The following is a 19,389-nucleotide window of genomic DNA, read 5'->3' as shown; positions in this document are numbered from 1 at the left end:
GTTTCAAACATAACTCTTGCTTTTCACTTTAAATGTTGAAATTTTGCCTTATTAAATTCAAGTCATCACCAGATTTTTAGCGTAATTAACGATAATTAATTCATTAATTTTTTTAATTTTTTTTTTCAAAAATGATGTTTTTGGAAAAAATGTTTTGTATTTGTAATTACTACCTTATTCTATTTTATTCAAAATCAAATAAGTTTCACTGGGCTTATAAATATTTTGAAATAGATTTAAATTAAATAATAAATAATTTATATCTCTGTTATATTGCATATAATATCTTTTATTACCTTTTGTTTAAATTTACTAAATCTATATTTAGTAAGGTTAATTATTTTGATAATAATAATAAAAAAAAGATACATATAAAAGTATACAGATTATAAAATAAACGGAAAAAATGAACTATTTTATTTCAATTGGTTCGTAAAATAATAAAATATCTTGAGCACAAAACAAAAAATAGGCAAAGCAGGCAGGCGTGCGCCCCCCTCCCCTCATTCCTCTCCTTGGGAGCGAGGAACTCGCGTGGTGTGTTTTGGCCCGTCAGTGCGCGGAGTGCAGGTCTGGTAACGGGGTCTGCCAGCGAGCGCCGCTCTCTTGCTCCGTGCGTCTGTTCATTCCGATGGGTGACAGCATCTCTGGCCATCTGCTTCTCGACAGGGTGTGATTTCTGCTCGGACAACACCCTGAACTCAATTGCACCCTCCACTTCAAAACTCCTTCGGGTGACCGCGAACTCTGACCTCCTGCGCGGTGACATGCGGAGCTTCGGAGACAACAAGTGGTGCTGACAATTTTGTGTATTTTGACTGAACAGTTTCTTGGACGAGATGAAGGTGTTTGCCCGGGTGATGGGCACCCTGGTGGTGCTGCTCTGCGTCCTCTTCCCCGTCAGCTTGGAACAGGTGTTCGGCGGTGTGCCCACTTTCGATGGATTGCCAGGTAAGACTCTCTCGATTATAATAATTTAAAATTTTGCAACGAGCATGTTTGCAGATAATCATCTTGCATTTTTATTAAGTGAAAATCTTTTAAGGACACGTCTTTAGCCATTTGCATTGGCTTCAGAAAAAAAAATGAGAAAACATTAAATAATTGAACTCTTTAAATAAATAAAATAATGAACATGAAAACTTATTTAATATTAAATTTCAGGTTTTATTGATAGTATTAGTTTAAAATATTCTAAAATTTCCCACTTAACAAATAAATGGTCAATTTTTAACTAAATCTTAGTTAATCCGATGCTGAACGTAAAAGAGGAATTTGTTATTATGAGGCTATACAGTGTTTTTTAGAATCGAAAAAAAAATCATATTCAGTGTCAAAAGGTTGAGGATTAAATTGCAATTGGGCAAGAGCAGCAGAAACTGAAATTAGAGCCTGATTTTGAAAACAAATTCAATCGGAATCTTTACTAAAATACAACATTTTGAACCAAATCCTGAACTAAATGAATTTTCCGAGCGATTTTCATCTAGCGGTCTAATTATTTAGTAAGCGTGTAGTGCTTGGTGGCAAAAAAAACCTAATCAACGGCGACAATTATTCATAAGGGACGACCATCTGTTACAAATTAACACCTGCGTTTGACACACAAATTGCAACATGCGCGAGGCGCAAAAACCGGCCCCGGCGGCGCCGAGGGAAATTTTTTGATTATTGATGGATTGGTGTCTGCCGCATGTCGCTCTTTCTGCTGCCGGCACTTTTTCACGCGCGCGGACGTGTATTGAGAAATCTCATTACACTCTCTCGGGATCATTCCTTCCGCGGCTGGATTATAGTAATGCAGCATCTCGCGCCCGGCGCGTACAAGTCAGAGAGCTCCTCGCAGCATCCTCCAACTCTCACGACCGGTCGCTCTCTTTCTCGCCCAGGGACAGAAGAACAGTTAGAAAATTATGCAAGGTCAGTTTAGCGCAGAGAGAAGATCTTGCCACTTTTGAACTCAATAAGGGAATCAGGAACATGCTTATTGCGGATGGGAATATATTTTAGAAAATTTTGTGCAGGAAACTAAAAATAAACTATAAAACTTATGCCAAAATATTGGAAAATTCACACCTAATTATGCTATTTATGGACATGATTATTTATAATTTTATGCAAAGTTGATTTTAAAAGTTTTTTTTACATTTGATCATGGAATCTAGTGGTATAATATTAACTTAAATTTTTTATTCAAATTAAATAATTGGAAAGGAGTTCATTAAAAAAAACTTTTTGTTTGTGTCTTTATTAAATAATTTTTTTCGTTTTTAAAATGCCCTTATTATAGTGCTTGCATCAAACCAATCCACCAATACTAATTATATGCGCTGAACAACAACAGATGTCTCATTACCTTCGTTATTCCCCGGGCAGCGCATTTTATAATGATAGCAATAAACATTGCAGAAGAAAGGCATTACTTGAAGCATCCTGGATGTTAAAAACACTGGAATGGTCTGTTTGCGTGGCCTGTTACCGCAAAAAGGCTTCCAAATTTATTATTATATTCAGAATTTTGATTCAAGTACCAAAATAAATATTAAAAATTAAATTTGTTTTGCCTATATTATGTCTCTGGCTGATTAATTAATTAATAAAGCCTGTGAAGGTTTAAAAATAACTGGGCTAAACAATGTTATTGGCTTTTTTTATTTTACTAAATGATTTTTTAATATTATCTCAATTGTTTAAAGAAGTTGCAAAAAGCCAGAATAAATTTATTTATTGCTGACGAAATGTTGAAATTTTACTAATTAGGCCGTTCAATTTTGAAACGCTTTTATTCAAAACAAAGAGGACATTAGGTGCAAAGAACCGTTCGCCGCGTGTCCTTTCTTTCCCATTCGGCGTGACAAATGAGCTTTGGCGTCAAAATCTGCGCAGACAGCGAGCTAATTTCCCACTTGCCAGATGAAATTACGCAGACATATCCTCGGAGACAAACATTTTGTGGCGCAAAGCACCAGAGAGAGTTGCAGAGAAAAACCTGCTCCTTAGCATATGCGTTCATTTTTTCTTTGGCCATCAGCCAAACGTCTCATTTCCTGCATCGTTTGAGAGCTAAGGTGATTAAAAGCTCCATATTGCGATCGAGAGCCCGAGCGAAACTATTGCAGGCCCACACAGTACATGCAGGACGGCTCTTTTTTGCTGCTCCGCCCGCCGACGGCCACATTGCGCGCTAAATTGCAAATTCGCCCTAATCTAAAATTAAGCACCGCTTCAACGAGAGCCGAGTGTGTGGCACGACCAGCGTCGTCTCGCTCGTCGCCTGCTTTATTGAATAAAATGGATGAGAGCAAGCAAGAGAGACTGAAAAGTTTGGCCATTTCCTCCCCATGCAGTCCCCAGAGTCTACTTAATGATTGCCTACAATTAATTATCCTAAAAGGCTCAAAAGCTTTGTTTCCTCTCATGGAATGCAAATTTTAGGAGCTGACAGATCTCACGTTTTTGCTTAATGTAATTGAAATTACAATTGGAGTACAAGAAACGAAATTATATTTAGAAAAAAAAGAATAAAAAAAGATTCTATACCTCAATACAATATATATTTTTTCGCATCAAGCTAATTTTTATATTAAAGCGTTTATTTTATTTCTGAATTCCAATTTAAGTGGGGTGTTACAAACTTGATGAAGTAAATTTCTTATTAACAATAAATCTGGCCGGTTTTAAGCAACACATTTTTTTTAGAAATAATGTTTATTTTGGAAATAACTTACACAAGATTTAAAATGCAAAAATAAATCATGTAGTAAAATCAGTATGACTGATTTAATTAGGTTAGATTCTGTTTTCAAATGAAGTTTTTCAGCGAGAATGATTTTTACATTTTATTAATTTGCCAGAATTGTTTTTTCTCTGTAAAAAATAAAAAATTAAAAGTGCAGCAGCTGCAATAAAAAAACTACTTCAAAAATTGTCTCGTCAATTTGTTGAGGAATTTCGGTGCATGTGAAACTATTTTCATAGCTGTTGATGCAGTCAGTTTGGTGTGTATCCATATCTTTGGGTCCCTCTTTCTTTATCTGCAGTAATCTCACACGGCCCTTAAAATAACATCCCAGAGAGCAGGAATTTCTTTTACTTCGAGAGTGTCGAACGGCAACAAGACAGGGCGACAAACGCAGGTTGGTTTTTGGGGAGCAACAGCAGCAGCGTGTGTTAGATGAAGCTATAAGACGCGAGATACTTATCTGCTTGTATGTGCTTGCTTTTGTCTTTTATTTATAGCAACGAGTCAGTCGGCAGCGCGCAGTTGGTGACTTTTCTTATGTTTTCTCTCTTGCGAGTTTCGTTGGTTGCTCCCCTCGCAGCCATGGGACCAACAGGACATAATTGTGTGGCCGTTGCTTTTTACTTTTATCGCCGCAAAACGCGCGGGCCGAGTCTGTTAATTTCTCTCGTAATTTTATTTATTGCCTCAAAAAAGGAACGCTTTGTTTCGGTTCAATGGCAGCTTTGAACGCAATTAATTTAACTCTTCCTTCCACTTTTCCAGCTCAGTGTCAGTTTTAAATTTAGTTACTTATTTAAGTTCACGTATAATATTTTATTTAACAATATTTTACTTTTCCTTTAAATGAAAATTGTACGTATATTATTTATTATATTATTTATTTAAAATAAAATGTTTAATTTTATTTATTTTTTACTAAAGATAAAAATATTTTCACTTTCAATTATAACTGTTGATAACTGTAAAAAACTATTATATATTAAAAAATTCAGTGTTTAATTATATATAATTGCTATGCTATGTTGATGTACCCATTATTATGAACTATGAAAATACAATGCTGAATGCAAAAAAGAATTCAAGTCTGTTAATGAATAAGAATATTATATTATCTTATGATATAAATGTTAATAATTAATAATTAATCTAGTGAAGAAAATGTATTTAAATAACTTAACTATTAACTATTATTTGTGTAAGAGACTTTCATAAGAAAAATTTGGACGTCCAAAAGAATTCAGCCCATTCATTTAACAGACAAAACAATTGCTTTACGATAAAAATATCTTTCCTTATTATTTGCTTTGGAACTAATATTATTCATTTTCAAGTTTGCCAATTTCTCTTCAGTCCAATTAAGAAACGTCAAACCGCAATTCGCGTTGGTGCGGTCCATCTCTCCGCATCCTTTTTGGCTCCTTTGCCAAACGAATTCGAATTTTTCACCGCCACTCAGTAAAAAATATATACATTCACACCACGGACGAGTGAGTTTTTTTTATAAATATATGCATACTAACTGACACGTTCTAAAGGTGTGTTGGTCGTTGCTGAAAAACACACACAAAAATCGTGCATGCGGCCATAAATTTTCCAGTAGCTGGTAACCAACCCCTCGTTCTGCTCTCTCGTGGGATTGAAAACAACAGTAGCAACACCTAATTTACAAAAGTTTGTTGCTCGGCTTGTTTTACAAGGCAACAAATAAAGATTTAATTGGACCGGCGGCAGCAGCGACTTGTCAAGACCCCAACTTTTCTTTCGGACGAGGGAGGGACACAAATAAAATTGGTATTTAACTTATTGATCATTTGTGGTTTCGTCATTTAATAATTTCGTTTAATTTTGATTGACGCGAACAAGTGGATTTTTAATCACAGGAAGAGCAGGTCTCTATCTAGGAGAGTAATTTCAGAGGGTGGAAGCAGCTTGATGAATTCCCTTGTTCTCATCCCGGCTTGAGAGATAGAGAGAGGGATGAGAGTCGAGCCACTTTTGGTCTCACTCAGCAACCCTTTGTCGGGGGGTTTGATTATTGTTCTAGACCCAATTCAACTTGTTATCAAACTGGCTCAGAATGCCTATTCATGTAAAGAAAAGGAAACGCCGAATTGAAATTTTAATTTCTTTCACTGCAAAAGCAATATCAATAAATTTAGCGCCACAACAAACAGCCGTCGTAAATTGGTATGTCGCTGATTTATATGTTGCAGATCTTCGCTGCAAAATATCTTTCCCTTTTATTTTCAATTTGAAAGCAAATTTCATCTCCTTTCCTCTTTGGTTGCGATATTTACTGCTGAATTTTTTACTCGTTCTCCCTTTCTTTTACACTCGGCTGGGCCGTATATTTTTTTTCACGTCCCGGAGAAGAAATATATATTTCACTCTGGCATATCGCAAAATAATAATAAAACTCGTCGCTGCAGCTATGGTGTGGTGTTTTCTCTCTCATATATATTTCCCCGAGACACCGCACCACACAATCGACACACGAGACGTCACCCCGGAATGATTTACGACCGGTGCATTTGCAGCCCTCGCGAGAAATTTCAACCCCAAAGAGCTGTACGGAGACTAACTAATTTCGCACTTGGCCAAATGGGCCGCATAATTTTCCAGCCTTGAGAGTCCTAAAAAGGGGAAGTTTTCTCTCTCTCGGGCGAGATGCAAAAACATTTCTGGCCCCTCTAAAGTTCTGCGAGTTTGTCCATTAAAGATGAATGGGGGTGCATAGGGTGAATTTTTATTACGCGGCCACGCATCGCCGGGTAACAACACCATTAAGTAAATTATATAATCTGGTGGCGAGATATGGCAGTCAAGTTGCACTGTCATTGCACTCTCGTAAAAACACTACCCTAGACCCGAGATTATCATACAAAAGAGGGAAGAGAGAGAGAGACAATGGCCCCAAGACGCATTCAATTGGCTGGGATTTTCTTGGAAACCGCGCCATTACTCATCTCGCTCCTCATAAAATTATATTTCATCTCTTTCCAAATTTGATGCACACGTAGGGAAAAATGCTATTTTTTTTTCAGGAATAGTAAAACTTTCTTGGCCGGAAGGCATTTCAAAATACTCATTTTCAGCAAAAATGGCAAGATCTTTGTTTGATTTTCATTGAAATTGTTGAAAAAAAAAAAAGGAAAAAAGTATATAGTTTATCCAAATTTTTTATTGGAATAAAAAAAGAACATTAATTATTTATTACCTTCCTAAACATTTTATGCCAATTCACTTCATATATTTGACCAGTGGAATGAAATATAATATAGAAGTTTAATTGATTCGATAATGAATTCAATTACATTTATTTTATAATAGAAAATTCAAATCACATATAAGAATAACTATAAAAACATACATTATTATTATTATTCACTATTCATCAGTAATTCATAATTAACTAAAAAATATAAGCTAAGACCTTGAAGGTTCCTGAACTTAATTATTCCGTACATAAAATATTACAAAACTAAATTGTTTCATAGTATTTTATTTCACGATTCAAAAAATCCATTGTCAGCTGGTTTTAACATGTTTGAAGTGCAGCGATAGTAAAATCGATCACGCTTTTTCTTATTGATAAACACAAAAAAGAATTCTCTGGGTGACAATTCTAAAAATAAAACTGCCCGTCTGTATAGCTCGGATGCTGGTTTTGACACTAATTCCTGTCCGATTTAAAATCAAAAGTGATGACAGAATGTATTAGAGCGTGTGATGTACCAGAACCGAAAGGGGTTACGAGTAATTTCCAAAATTAGTCCATCGGCCGGCTTTTATTTTTATCTGGCAGGGAACGTGCCGAGGAACTTTATTTCTTGTCAGTCAAGTCATTTACCGGAGATAAAGTCTTTTTAAAATGCCATCGCCGCGGCCTTTTACTGGCGCAGGAGGCGCGTTTCCCATCGCCGAAACAAACAAAAAGGAAACGACGGGCCTCGTTTAAAATTCCATTGTATGTATAAAATTACATTTGGGGAATAAGAGTAAAAATAAAAAAAGCGTTGAGTTTCTTTGGCACTTAGCAAGTCCGCGTGGACCAACGAACACTCACACACATATTTCCGCCCTCGCCGGTCAAAGAGCAGGACGCGTGCTGAATACTGAGGAAGGACGGAAAAGCTCCGGGGCCCAATATCTGACGGGAAAATATTTTCTTCTGCTGCCCTAATATTTACAGGAGAGTTCGCCAGTAATTGTGGTTCTTTTTGATCAAATGGAGAAGGAAAATTCTTAGACGGCGGAATTGCAGCTTTAGTTAAAAAAATTTCCGATCAATCCAGGCACACCGGTTGACGCAACCCGTGTTCCCGATTTTTGCAGACGGCCTCTGTGGTTTTCTTGTTTTTAATCAAGTTAATGCGCTTGCCAGAGCAAAAAGCAGCGACTGGGAATGTCGGACGCAAGGAGACAAGTGCTCCGCAATTAATTTAAACGAGAGGTTGATGGGCCGTTCATTAATTGAGTAAACATTGCGACGTACTGCAGAACTCGCGTGATGAGAGAGGAAATTGGATAACTGTCTGCACCGCGATAAAAAATATTAAAAAATGGGAGAACACTGTTTATTTAATTATCTATTGTGCTATTAATTAATTAATTGAATCTCTAATACTCTAAAATATTGTTCTATTGCCTTTATTGCTTAATTTAAATATTATTAATTTGTAAAACAATTAACATAATGTTAGATGAGTTGTTTTTTTTTTCTAAAAATTTAAACACAAGATTAAAGAAAATACAATAAAAATGGTGATTTGAATTTAAAATCAGCTTCTCATCAACGGGTTTTTTAAGTTGATAATTGTCTAAGAAAAAATAATTAACAACTCACAAAATCCATCGCGGAAAAGCAAATTTTAAATTTAAATCACCATGAATCAACCATCGATCGTGAAATTCTACAAAATAAAACTACACATATTGAACGTTTTTATTATTCAGTGGGAAAAAAATAAATTTCATTGATGTCGTCATCATGAAATTTTAAATTAATATGGATTGAAGATTAAAATTAATTTTAATTTTAAAATTGAAACCAAATCTGCGTTTTAATCAATTTTTATAAAAAAAACCAACAATGTCCACAAAATTACTCTCCAATTTCGCAACTTGATTGCTGTTCACATATCGATTTTCATCATGTTGTGTACTCCATAGTCAAAATGGGCTCTCCGAAATGAGTTTTGCGCGTGTGTACGCAGGCAGCCCTCTCTGCTCTGACAAAGCACAAAACATCAAGCTTGGACTTAAATATATGGGGGTTAATCATTTAAAAAGCCTCCGGTTCTTTCACTCTCTCCTTGAAAGGGTCAGTCGCATGGCGGCGGCGGTAATTACGCACACCGGCCATAAAATCGAAATCAACAGGAATGAGAAGAGTCGGCCCTTTTTCGCTGACGACCCAAATGAAAGACATGCATTACACTTACTTTCGTTACGCACCACGGACAATTCTCAAAAAAAGGTGGAGAAAAAGTCAGAAAGTAGTCGACGCACTGCCCTTTCATAAATCACCGGGTTTATTTCTCTGCGTGCTGAATTGCAATCGAAATACGTAGCACAGAAGCCCAAGCTAGGAAAGAAAATAAATGAAAATTGGCTGGGAAAAGACACGACAGGGCCAGACCTATCGGAAAGAGCAAGGAGATGAGAAAATTCGAGGAAAATATAACATATAAGAAAATAGTCAATGAACATGTGTTTCTTCTTTCTTGTATAATTTGGGATGGGGAAAATTTACGTAAAATTGAAAATTTGTACAACTGAATTTATTTAAAAAGTAATTATTAATGAGAATTATCTTAATGTTTTCGTTGTAAATAATTGATTGGATTCATTAATGAGAAAAATAAATAATTTTATTTGACTCCCAATCAGAAATTCGCCTTGATGTATTTTAGGCGGAACGTTATAGAAAATGAGGTGCTATATAGGAGAGTATATATATTTTTTTAGATTATATCATTGGACTGAGGAACCATTTCATCCACGTCTGTCACGTTAAATCATAACTCAATTCGATAAAAAGTTCCCTCCTTTCGGAAACCGATCTTATCAGACACGATCCCTGGAGAAAATCGGTGAGAAAAAACTCGGCTTTCTGGCATAAAAAATGGAACAATGCATTCGCGTCAAATCCCAGACGATAATAATCATCTCGTGTTCATCCAATATAAATGTGGCTCGGGCGACACGCCCCAGAGGAGGTTTTTGGCATTTCAATCAATTCGTGTAACGATATTAGAACATCAGGGTGCATCCATCACCTTCGGCTGTTGCAATTTGCCAGCGAGTTGACCACGCGCAGAGAGAGCATTAGAGGGGCTTTCAGCACATTTCCCTGGGGCTTCCATATACGATATTCCTTTTCTGCCGAATACTGGCACGGGAGACGTCCGTCTCTCTCTCTCTCCATCCACCTCTCTCTCTCTCGTCATGCCTGCTATCGATCAAACCCAGTCGGAGAGGACCTGATGCCTCTCTCGTGTCGTTCAGGCCCATCATCCGCAGCTTGCAGGCTGCTTTTGAAATCGCGCCTCTCATTTCGATCCACAACAAATGCAATTTGCCAACTCATTTCTGGAACATCAAACGCAGGAGGCGCGTGGCCCCCCTAACTTGGCACATTAGGCAACTCGTCGACTCTCAACTCGGTGCCGTTTGATGCAAAAATATGCAGGCCATTTTTTTCAGGCGTGAATGCACACGCAAAACTTGCTGGAAACTCGGAGCAGGCTAATGTCATTTGGAAAAGCGAGAGAGAGCGACTTATTCGCGGTCCGCTTGGTTCACGTAGCGATTATCATTCTCTTGGAAAATCTGCTTAGAAGTTTGGTTCAAGTTCTTAGAATGCAAAATACCCACAGATTTTTCTGCTGAAAACCGAATTATAAGAAATTTTAAGAGTAAAAATTTAAAGAAATAATTACTTCGAGACGAATTTAATTAATTTAAACCCTCAAATTGAGTTGGATCTTTGTTGGTTTTGTAAATTAGTTTTAAATCATGTTTATCAATGCATCACCAGGTATTCGTCCATAAATTCAATTTTATAAATTACCTTAGTTACTGGAGAGAGAAAAAAAATACAAAGACAGAACATACAAAGTAAACAGTGCTGATATTAATTTATGCCAATATTTAATGCACATTGCTGTAATTTTTAACTGGATTGTCATCTGCAACTAAATTTTAACGAAACATGACTTAATGATGGGATAAAAAGATATGAAAATGGCTGAAATGATGTAAATTGGCAAGAGAATACATTGCTGATGCGGGAATATATCTTCGTATTAGGCTAACAAGCAAAAGTTGTGCGCGCATATATGTAAAAAAGCGGCCCTAAAATTCCTGCTTTTCACGATTAGCCACTTAAGACGTGAAATTTACTGGACCTGGGTCCAGCACTGGACATAATGCGATTGCGCCGGCGGGCGAAAAAGCAGTCGCGAGATCATATTCACTGGTGCTGCAACTCACGTCCGAACCGAAAAGCAGGTTTTCTTGCCTCCGCGAGAGGCCGAAAGCAAAATAAAGTGTCCAGATTGAAATATTAATTACAGAGCGCGCCGCTCGACTCTCACTCGCAGCGTGAAATATACAAACATATAAAAAAGCTCGAAATATTTCACCGGCATAGCGCTACCGAAAAAAGCTTTAATTTAACGACGTGCTGCTTGATTATGAAATTAATATGCATCTGAAATTTGGTTTTGCTGCCGGACGCCTTAATTTAATCCAATCAGAGCAGCCAACAGCGTGATGTGGAGCCCAAGCGTCGCACAAAGTATATGCTGTGTGGCGGATGCCTGGATTTAATGCAATTATACCCAACTACATGCTAATTACATTAATGCTACTGCGAGAGTTTGCCTCTCGGAAGGAAAAGATTTACGCACACCCGCTGGTTTGGAGAGAAGCACAAGAATTAAATGTGTACAGGTTTTCGAGTAATATTTATCTATTAATATATTTTATTATTATTTTATTTATCTATTCTCCACTCTATATAAAGTCATGAGCAATAAGAAATAAAATTCTTGAAAGTATATTCAGACGTTCTTTGAAAAGTTTAATGTTTCTTATACATGAAACAACTTAACAAAATAAAGAACCTTTGAACGAATTGGAAGTGATCAGTTATCACATCATATGTTATATTTTTAACTGTAAGCATTTTACAAAAAAAAATCCTAAAATTTATACACCATTTTAATATATATAAAATATTTTATTTTAAAAATAATTTAAAGATATTTTTTACGATAATATTAATTTTTCCATTTATTATTTTGTTTTTTTTCTTACTTTTGCATTATTTTCTATAATGAAATAAAAGATTTAGAAATATTTTAATTGCGACGTCCGTCTGGGGTCTAGGGTCCCCTACGGCGCGCGTCAAACGTGTCTACGGCCCATCTCACCCCTTTGGGGGCTGATGTAAAGAGCTTTGATGCGCTCGGCAAAGACTTTTGGTTTGACAATTTGAACTCCAACAATACGGCGCCTTATTCCCGGGCCGCCATAGTGGTGCTCATCAATTTTATTCTCAAATAATTATTCTTTATTTGATTCTCCGGGGGGCTTCGAGTTACCAAAGCCGCTGCCCGAGCCTTACTCCCCTTTACGACCCTGCCTACCCTGCCGGTTAACCCTCACGCCCTAACCTAGGTGTCGGAGAAATTAAAACACGCAGTGTTGCCTTGCCGGGCTGGGAAGAGACTATCATTTATTTTGGTCACATAGGAAAAGAAATACAAAACAATTGAATCACACAGAGCAAAAGAGATACATACAAATTAAAGCGGGAAAGGAACATGGATGGAAGGGCAAGCAAAAATAAAAATTATTTGTGGTCGTCACACTACCCTCTTTTTTATAAAAAAAACTATTAAAAAAAAAATCTCCTGTCTGGGGTAGTAGACTTTTAAGATTTCTTTTTTTTGCTTTAAGAGTTCAAATTTGCCATTTTTTTATGTGTTATTATGTGCTTTAATTTGTAATTTTTATTGTTTGTATTTGACCAAAATAAATAAACAAAATTTATTTGCATTTATGTTTACATATTTTTTTATGGCACTGTATGGTATGTCTTTATATACCAAAATTAAGCTATCAAATTTAAAAAAAAATTGTTTATTTAGAAAATTAAAATGCGTAATTTGACAAAAGCGAGGCGCGATCTGTTGTTTTCGCGGTCGCTGCTGCACCAAATCATGACGTCACACTTTACCGCCTGCAACAACGCCTGCAATTAGTGGGCGTGTTTATGAGTTGCACTTTCTTCTAATTTTACTTGACAGGTGGCAGCTGCTGTCAAAGAAGCAGTTTTTTTTATGAAAAAATACTGCATTGTTATTGTACGTATTTAAAATGAATAAAATTGAATGGTTAATTTCTCTTGTTTAAAATAAATGACCTACAGGCCGTGGTAATGGGCTTATTTCGGTTCACTATCCAGTGGGTTGCCCCTGAAATGTCCTTGTGGACAGGCCGTCCCTAACTGGCAGACCGTGGCTGTCCCAAACGCGTAAACCAAAAGCCGATTGATGACCCTGAGGGTCTTGGTCGTCGTACCCCTGAGAGGTCGACGAGCTGGACTCTGTTGGTACCCAGTCGAGAAACTTGCCAATTTTACAAGCTCTCGGCAGGGTTGGTCCAGTAAGGCTTCGTAGCCGAACCATCCCTGTGTGGGACTTGTTGAATCCCGCAGGTGGGGACTCATTCCCGAAAGGTTTGGTCCGAACCCAACCGCCCCAAGGGATTGATCAGGTCCCTCGAATGCAGCCGGATCTTTTCCGTAGCCTAGAGCAGCCATCGCAATCAAATTTAAGAGTAATTAGAGGTTATTGTTTTATTATTCTTAGAGAATTTTAACAAAATCAATAGTGTTTTTTGTGAGCTTTATTTATCTTTATTTTCCACTTCCGGCGGTCACGTGACCTCGACACGCCGTGTTATTGGAGGCCGAGCCCCCAAGTGCGGCGTCCGTCTGGGGTCTAGGGTCCCCTACGGCGTGCGTCAAACGTGTCTACGGCCCATCTCACCCCTTTGGGGGCTGATGTAAAGAGCTTTGATGCGCTCGGCAAAGACTTTTGGTTTGACAATTTGAACTCCAACAATACGGCGCCTTATTCCCGGGCCGCCATAGTGGTGCTCATCAATTTTATTCTCAAATAATTATTCTTTATTTGATTCTCCGGGGGGCTTCGAGTTACCAAAGCCGCTGCCCGAGCCTTACTCCCCTTTACGACCCTGCCTACCCTGCCGGTTAACCCTCACGCCCTAACCTAGGTGTCGGAGAAATTAAAACACGCAGTGTTGCCTTGCCGGGCTGGGAAGAGACTATCATTTATTTTGGTCACATAGGAAAAGAAATACAAAACAATTGAATCACACAGAGCAAAAGAGATACATACAAATTAAAGCGGGAAAGGAACATGGATGGAAGGGCAAGCAAAAATAAAAATTATTTGTGGTCGTCACATAATGTACTCTGCTCATGTCATTATTGCAAATGGGTAGTTAAAGCTGAAACAAGTATTATTGGTTGATTAAGGACCATCAGTTTCCATATCATATGACTTTAATTAGTGTGATTGTTGAATTGAATTTTAAAAGTTAAAAAATATTTTTCTGATGCTGATTAATTCACACTTGGTTGCCTTTCCCAGTTTTGTTTATATTTTGTAAAGAACATTATATTTTTCACTTGCAATTAACATTCAAACAATATCACAAAATTTTACAACTTTTAAAAGTGTTTTATTATAAATCCACTTGGACACTTTACTGACAACAATTGAGTTTTATTAATTATAGCATTCATTTCTGACAAACTTTTTATCTTCCAACTATTTTTAAATGCAAATAAAATTTTATTATTACGAAATTATCATTATCTCTGTGCCTATTTTACTGCTTGTTTTCTTGCCATCTCTAAAAACATCATTTATCGATTTGTCCTGAAAATTCACTCCAACGAAGCTGTGCTCGCCAGAAATATAATTTCCGCCCGCAGATTTGGATTTTTTCAAGTGGAAACAAATTTCAGGGCACGTGTGCTGCCTTGACTTCATGACCTTAATAAAAGTGCGTTCTCGTTTTTTTTTCCAACGCAGCTCCTCTCTTTTCTCTCTCTCACCGGGAAAATGATTTTAGCCCCGGCTCCTCGGCAGTGCCCCCGCGGCTGCTTGCATTTTGAGCTTTTCATGCGCGTTTCTAGTGTACATCCGTATAGGTGTGGCTGTTGCTTTTTTATATTCGAAGAGCATCATCTCGCTCTTTTGCCGCTCAATGTTTATTCCAGTGAGGGTGCGAGCGTGGCCGGGGACCATATAATGTCCTGCTTCTCAACATACACTTTTCTCTTCTTTAAAGTCTCAGCGTCTACTGCTGAGCAATATATAATTTTGCTGAAGCTGTTAATAAGAATTTTATTTTTATTTGCAAAAACAATTTCAGTCAAAAATTTAAATGAAAGTTTGACTAATATTTTACATGTGTTTTTTTTTAAACAAAATTTGAATAAAAAATTGGGCTTTAAAGTAGATAAAAGCTCTCTTTTTGCAAGTTTAAATTGCTAAATTTTGGTCAAAATGTTTATTTTTGGATTCCAGCAGTATATATTTGATTATCAAAATCAAATCTTCTTAAAATTTCTGTTTCATTTGGTCATGCTTTAAATTATCTTAAGCCACAAAATCGTGCTAAAAGCTGTAATTTCAGCTCGATGAAATCGGATGGGATAAGGAGACAACTTGAGATTTTAACGAGTTTTCAACTGAGACTTGAAAACAATCAGGGGTGGCAAACGCACTCGGCGTAAATTAATTAAAATTTTAATCGCGTCCTCCCGGCCTTGTAATCCAAGCAAATACCGCACGTCCCAGTGGGACTTTTGCTTTTCTCTATTTGCGTCGCGTTTTGCGTGAGCGAGAGAATAAAAAAAGCTGAAAAGCAGCTCTTGTGTTGCGCCGCCAACGAGTAAAGCCTGTTCAAGCAAAACCGCACGAGTGGTTATATTTCTTGCGAAAATCCGCCGCCGCCACAAAGATGGCCTCTGAAAGAGTGAGTTTTGAAGTCCAGTTAGTGGCAAAAAGTGCGGCCGGAATATTTGTGGCCGCACCGGACGACTTTCAATGCTTTTTATTCAAAGCAGCAAAAGGAAATTAGCGAAGCGTGCTTTCCAGGTCATGAAGGAGGGCCCTTGTTGAAGAAGTGACGTCCTTTTGGGCTCAGCCACACGTGAATTTGGCCAAAATTAAATCTTGCAAATAACTTTATCAAATTCATGTTCTGCTTAAAACTTTAATATAATTTGAATTCACTATTTACAGAATAGAGGTAAATTATGAAACATATTATTTAAGACTAAATTTAAATAATCCGATTTTTTTGAATTAACATTTTGATTTTTTTTTTTTCAAATTGTTAAAGAAAATAAATATATTAAAATAAAAGACTTGATAAGTATTTTATATTCTTTATAATTTTCTAACAACTAATTCTAAGACTATTTTAATTAAAAATAAACGTAATTAATAAAATGTGTTTATTATATTTTTATATCTTGTTTTTTTATTTTTGTTTTATAAATTATATTTTTATTGAATTAATTTTTTTACTTTTAATAAATATTTATTTTTTATTTTAGTTTTCGTTTTATGATGTTGTATATTCATCAAATTTTTACAATCACGTAATTTACTTTTTTAATTTAAAAGAAACATATTTAAATATTTTTTTTTTTTGTATAATAACAATGTTTGTTTTTAATATTTGTTGAAATCCAAATTTTGGTGTTTATATGGGATTTTGAATAGACTTTTACCAAAGATGGTTCGTTTTCCACCAGTGCGTTTCTCGGTTTTCACTAATGGGCTGCCTCTTTTTAACCCTTCCCTCGGGAACACTCGTTTTTTTCTCTGTTTGGTATGGACGCGGTTGCCGCGGCCGGCAGGCATTGATTGTGCAACGCAGGAGGAATCAATTTTATCAGCTGGCATCATTCAAACGCCACTCGCACACAAACACGGCTGATCCACAGGCGCACGATAGCGAGCGTGCCGTGTTCCTGCCAGCGTAAAATACCTTCTACCGAGCCATGCGCGCCTGGCAAGATATTGAAAAATCATCGAAATGCTGTAGTTGGCCAATAAAACCGTCGGCTCATCGAACATGCACGCAGCTGATTTCCTACTGAAAAGCTAACAAATTGATTGATTGCAAATCACATTATTACGTGCGTGCAATTGATATGAGCAATTGTTTGAAAGGGAGGTCAGAAAATTGGTTGAAATTTATAAGCGTAAAGTCATTATGAAATTTATTTTTTAATCGACTAATGAAAACCGATTTTTTTTTTTGTCTTTCATTATAATTTTTATTGAAAGATTTTATGAAAATACAAGTAAGAAAATTATTTAAAATTGAAATTAATATAAAATGCTTTAAACTTTAATATTTCGCAAATTTCGTTTGCATTTCTTGCACGTCCCAAGTTTAGTTTCCTTATTTTGTCTCTTGTGTTCAGACCCAATATTGATAGATTATTGGGAAGCAATATTCAGACATTATTTGATTCCAATGAATCAAAAAGATTTTGTAACAGGCGAGCATGCTCTGGCAGGAGGTGCAGCGGCGACGGAATACCGGCACGATACTCTCTCTTGGTATTTTTTTTCTCCCCTCGAGACCGATTTTAAAAAGCCATCCATCGCTGCTTGCTTTCCCCCTCGCCGATTCAAAACTGTGCGAAATTCGTTCCGAGAGCAATTTTTTACTTTGTTTAATTGTTGAGCATAAGTTACGAGCTTATGTGGGCTTTGAAAGAAGAGAAACATAAAGAAAGACGTGGTACGAAGTGACACTTGAATGATTTCACCGAAATGACTGACGACCTTCTTCTCATCAGTCAAATTGGCCATTGTTCTGCGCGAAAGGGCGTGCGATTATATTTTGTTTGATTTCGATCGCCGCCTCAAAATTCAGCCATATAATAATTCACCTTGTCTTTTAGAGTGCCAGGACGAAATTATAACGTTTAATAATTGCAATTATGAACTGAATCTTATTATTAACCATTAGTTTTAAAGAATTCATTGAAGCTCTAACTAAATATTAATACCAATGCCACGATAAATTTTCAATATTTTGATACATTCCAAATAAAAATATTTTCTTGAAATTGACCAAAAAATTAATTTTTCCTGCTTTAAAGTAGCAAAGTATTGAAGTATTGTTGCTGGACTTTTTCATATTATTGTATATTGCATTAAAAATATTTATCATCTCAAGTCTGTTTTTTTTTGTTTAAATAACATTTTAAATAATTCGCTTTTAATTTGTATAAAATTAGTATAATATTATATAATGCATAATTAAAATTACTTCATATTGCACCAACCCTCCTTTCTGTAGCGCTCTTGAGGATGTGGAAGTGCGAGAAAGCGATTTGAATGTGGAACCACAGGCGGTGTCGGGGTGGATAAATGCACCTAACTATGTATAGAAGGGGGTCCTTTTTGCTTCGCGCCAGCCAACGCGCCCGCCCGCCCGCCATTCAACCAAAGAGACTCATTTCTCACACACCCTAGCTTGTCTGGCTGCGTGTGTATTTACCATTGAAATTTGTTTCACGCACACACCTCGCAGCACAGACTGATTGACAATATGCAAATTGACTTTGGAGTACATGTAGCATTTCGGTGGCGACGCCTTTCTGACTTCGCCTGCTAGATTTGATCAACGCGCGCAATTGGAATTAAAATGGCACTGATGCCTCGTCCCTTTTCTCTCTCTCGGGAGGTGCAGATTTTGCATCACGGTACAACTGGATTTTGCATTTTATGCAAATTTTCCGCAAAACCTAATCAATGACACATTAGAATTATCTAGAAATAGCTGTGGAATCATTAAATTATGAATATGAATTTTACATTGTCTTCAAAGTTTTGGATCTAACAAAAAGTTGGATAAAATATTATCTACATTTATCTTTTGTATCGGCCGAGAAGGAAATATATTATGAAATTAGATTGAATTTCTCCTTGTAATTTCTCATTTAATCATCACCCATATTTATATTTACATGTTGCCTATTATCAGCCGTAGCAATTTTGAACCCAAGATATGCGCAATGTATGCAGTCAAGCAGCAACATATTATATATAAATTTATTGCTTCCAAATTGAGTTCACTGTTTTCCTGGCATATTTAATCTATTGAAATTCATAATAAATAGATTGTATAAAATATGTTAAAAATTATATTTTAAAATTTAAACTAATTATAATAATAAAATTAAAATATTAAAGTATTAAAATAATTAATAGAAATCATAATACATTTATAGGTTTTAAAAATAATTAGATGTGTTCCCAATAAAATTGATTAAAAATTTAGACACAATGATCAAACTGATAAAAATGTTTAATATCATTTTATACAAACTATAGATTAAAAAAAGCAAGCTATCTCTTTGTATGAAATTGGTAATTTTTGTTCGCTCTTTCTCTATTTTTCAATCCACATTGCAAAAGTTCAGAGAGCAGGTCAGACATTATACATCTTGTCAAAAAGTCGCCCCGTTTCCCCTTTTAATTACGCATCTGCGAACTCGAGGG

The 19,389-nt window shown here is 36.3% G+C and overlaps 1 protein-coding gene across 3 annotated transcripts in view; it reads left to right on the top strand.

Moving 5' to 3' along the window:
• Positions 1-565: 565 nt before the first annotated feature.
• The window catches only part of LOC132199085 (inactive tyrosine-protein kinase transmembrane receptor ROR1-like), a 93,679-nt gene continuing 74,855 nt past the window's right edge, over positions 566-19,389 (top strand). For all 3 annotated transcript variants that reach the window (XM_059623540.1, XM_059623539.1, XM_059623541.1), the window contains exon 1: positions 566-951. In XM_059623540.1, coding sequence (XP_059479523.1) covers positions 840-951 — 112 coding nt within the window. In that variant the 5' untranslated portion in view covers positions 566-839. The remainder of the gene's footprint in view (positions 952-19,389) is intronic.

The sequence above is a fragment of the Neocloeon triangulifer genome, unplaced genomic scaffold, assembly GCF_031216515.1.
Source record: "Neocloeon triangulifer isolate White Clay Creek 2 clone unplaced genomic scaffold, ASM3121651v1 ptg000013l, whole genome shotgun sequence".
NCBI classification, from domain to species: Eukaryota; Metazoa; Arthropoda; class Insecta; order Ephemeroptera; family Baetidae; genus Neocloeon; species Neocloeon triangulifer.
Note: the sequence above shows the minus strand (reverse complement) of the source record. Positions and strands in the feature narration are given on the sequence as shown.